Raw genomic sequence first — 3,136 nt, 5'->3', positions numbered from 1 at the left:
AGCAACGTATGCAGAAAAGAGACTGATAATTTTATTTAATTTTTAAATGTCTTTACATTGGTTCAGTCTTTTTTACTATGCATCATGAAAGCCTACGGCCGAAAAGTGTATCCTATACATATAAACTTCACTTAAGTATATTATCCAGATAATGTTCGTGTCTTCCATCGCAGGTAGAGGCTATAATAGCTCCATCACTAAGTTATCATTGTTAAATTTGGGACCCGGCGTCTCGTCAGTTTGATGCTCACGTTTTCTTGCGAACGTAGCACGATACCGTATTTAAAAATAATGTCCTCTAGTCGGGTCACAGGTAACAGTTTAAAGTTTCGCAATATGGAGACTAGCAGAACTTTTATCTCTAAAATGGCAAACTTTTGTCCGATGCAATTGCGTTGTCCAGCACTAAAAGGAATAAATGAAAAAGGATGACGATCCAAGGTGTTTTCTTGTAGGAAACGTTCCGGTTGAAATTTCGAAGGGTTCGAAAAATAGCGCGGATCTCTCATTATATCATAAACATGTACATTAATTTGGGTGTTCTTTGGCATAATCAAGCCATTAATAGCACACTCCTCAGTGCACACGCGTCCTAGGAAAGGAACTGGAGGAAAAAGACGTAAAGACTCCTTAATAACACATTCCAAGTATACAAGCTGATTATAATTAAAGACGGTCAGTTCCATATTGTTTGCGAATAAGTCCTGCAGCTCCTCGAAACATTGATCTTGAATATTCTCATGCAAGGCTAACATGAGCAGGGTAAAAATTAAACAGGTGGATGTTGTGTCGTATCCCTCGAACATGAAGGTGTTGACCTCGTCACAAATGCCCTGATGATTGATAAGTCCTTCATTTTCCGCTTCCAGCAGTGTGTCCAGCATCGCATAGCGTTGTTTCCGCCCATTTTCGCTATCAAGTACGGTTCGCCGTTTGGTTTGCGCTCGCTTTCGTTCAATGATGCGGCTGGAAAAGTCATGCGCTATTTTTAGATTCCTTACATGCTCTTTATAACTGCCGCAAATGTAAAAGTATGGCCAAAAATACATCAATGGATTGCAAACGCGTTCTACCATAACAATCTCCAAAGCGTGTATGGCTTTACGATATTGGGCGCCTTCCGCCATGTCATCAAGTTTCACACCCAGAGCAGTTTCTAGTTAAAAAAAAAGAGTGGGTAAATCATCAAAAGCAAACAAAAGACCCATATCATTTATGTATATTACTGGATCGGAGATGTCTCCTTCTATGCGTTACACGACAAATTTAGTATACCCTCCTCAAGGGTAGAATAAGAGAATAGCGAGGCTAATGTGCCTATATATTTATGTGAAACCGTATGATTGCAGTAAATCAATGTTTGTTCGCTCAAAAATATACGTTTGAAGTTGTGAATGCAATAGAAAAATAGAAAGATTTTCATCTGTCCTACTGAACACTCATATTTTGTGGATAAATGCCTTGTTCTGCCTATTGTTAAATTTGTGCAACTTCTTGAGGGCAAAGGTTTCTAAATCCAAATCTTACCGCAAACATTGTTCAGGGTGAACTGAGGAATAACCTGATGAAGATCCAATTCGTCGTCCACATTTTGAAGTAACACATCTACTAGCTTATGGCACTCTTCTCTGGAAGATTCAAGAATTTAAACATAACCTAGTGATATACTTAAAAAAATATATATATGTATATACTTAAAAATATCTAAAAACTGTTGCAGCACGTTGAAATGGAAAGCCGGTGTTAACATCTTTCGCCTAAATTGCCACTTTTGATCTAAAAAAAATAAACCGGATGAACTTAAAGCAATTAATTAATAAATTGACACATTTCTTACCTGTACTTATAAGTAATCCGTCACCCAAAAAGGGCCTCAGCAGCTCATACACAACGTTTTTTGTTATCAACTGAGTGCTCTGAAATATATCCTCAGTATCCTCAGCGCGTACTATGTTATACATCGGCGCAAATAAAAAATACCAAATATAACTGCGCCCGTCGGCCTTGTCATAAGCATCACGGACAAATCGAAACACCATCGCTAGGTGGAAAACATTTCGATTATAATCAATTGCCTCGTACCATATACCATACTTACACGGCGTCATCCCCAGTATATCAAAATTATTACCAAATCTTGTTTTGCCCGGCAACACAGATACCTTGCTTTCTAGAGGACTACCATCCTGTGTATGTATACGCTTCACTAGGGACAGAATAAAGTATTTTCGATTAATATGCTTAAGAAGCAGCCATACTGCTACCAATAGTAATGCAGTTGCAAGCAATATCATCAACATTATTTTTAGCTTTGTTTCGTTATTTCGATCGAGCGAAAAGCCGCACCCAACAATTGCCAGAGTAAACAAGGTTTAATATATAGAGCTGATAATGATAATCGCTCTCTTATGTATTTATTGGTAAAGTCCATTCGTACTATAATAAAAACAAAAAGATTATACAGGAGGTTAAAATTGTGCGCGTACGTGAATACAATATTTTGGGCAACAGCTTAAAGCTTGTCTTATTTATTTTTTTGGTTTGATTTAAATAGATTAAACGAGCGATGAAGATTAGCAGCTGATATGACAAGTTTAATTCAGCAGTTTAAAGTTCATCTAGATACTTGTTGAGTGAATGGTTTGAATATGTGAATTGTGCATTTGTTTGAATTTCTGCGTCTTACCCATTATTTTTTATTAGAGATAAAATTAGTGGCTAGGAAGCCAAACTTTTGCTGTTTGATACACACACAAATACATTTTTACTTAACCAATAATATTATTATTTAATATTTGCAGCCAAAAAAGTTATTTATTATTGCGTAAATAGTTGGTCGACGCAAAAACACTGCCGAATTCTGAATCTCTTTTATTCTGCTATTATTACCTTTTCTGCGTAATAGGTTTTTTAGATACTACCAGATTTAATTTCTAATAATTTATTTGTGTTAAGTTGTATGCGGGGGAGAAACGACAAAATGTGTGGGGACTTAGCAGGCTTGCAATAATTAAAATAAGCATATTTAACAGTGATTACTACAAACTGTGGTTTTGGTGATCAAGCAACGACTTTGCGTGCGCTGCGACGATCTGCTAATAAGTAATTAGAAGTCGTATTTTATTGCCTTTTCATT

General features: G+C 36.5%; 1 protein-coding gene across 1 annotated transcript; it reads right to left on the bottom strand.

The window, feature by feature from the left end:
• On the bottom strand, window positions 1-2,304 carry LOC115768952 (probable cytochrome P450 4ac1). The gene is made up of 5 exons (XM_030713678.1): window positions 2,099-2,304; window positions 1,838-2,041; window positions 1,695-1,776; window positions 1,528-1,628; window positions 1-1,156 (listed from the first exon to the last, which is right to left on the bottom strand). Exons 1-5 carry the CDS (start codon window positions 2,298-2,300, stop codon window positions 198-200), a joined length of 1,548 nt encoding a protein of 515 aa, XP_030569538.1. The 5' UTR covers window positions 2,301-2,304; the 3' UTR covers window positions 1-197.
• Window positions 2,305-3,136: the final 832 nt, after the last annotated feature.

This window comes from Drosophila novamexicana, unplaced genomic scaffold (genome assembly GCF_003285875.2).
Source record: "Drosophila novamexicana strain 15010-1031.04,08,12 unplaced genomic scaffold, DnovRS2.1 tig00002134-arrow-arrow-pilon, whole genome shotgun sequence".
Classification (NCBI taxonomy): domain Eukaryota; kingdom Metazoa; phylum Arthropoda; class Insecta; order Diptera; family Drosophilidae; genus Drosophila; species Drosophila novamexicana.
The sequence above is the reverse complement of the archived record's forward strand: the minus strand, read 5'-3'. Positions and strand labels throughout refer to the sequence as shown.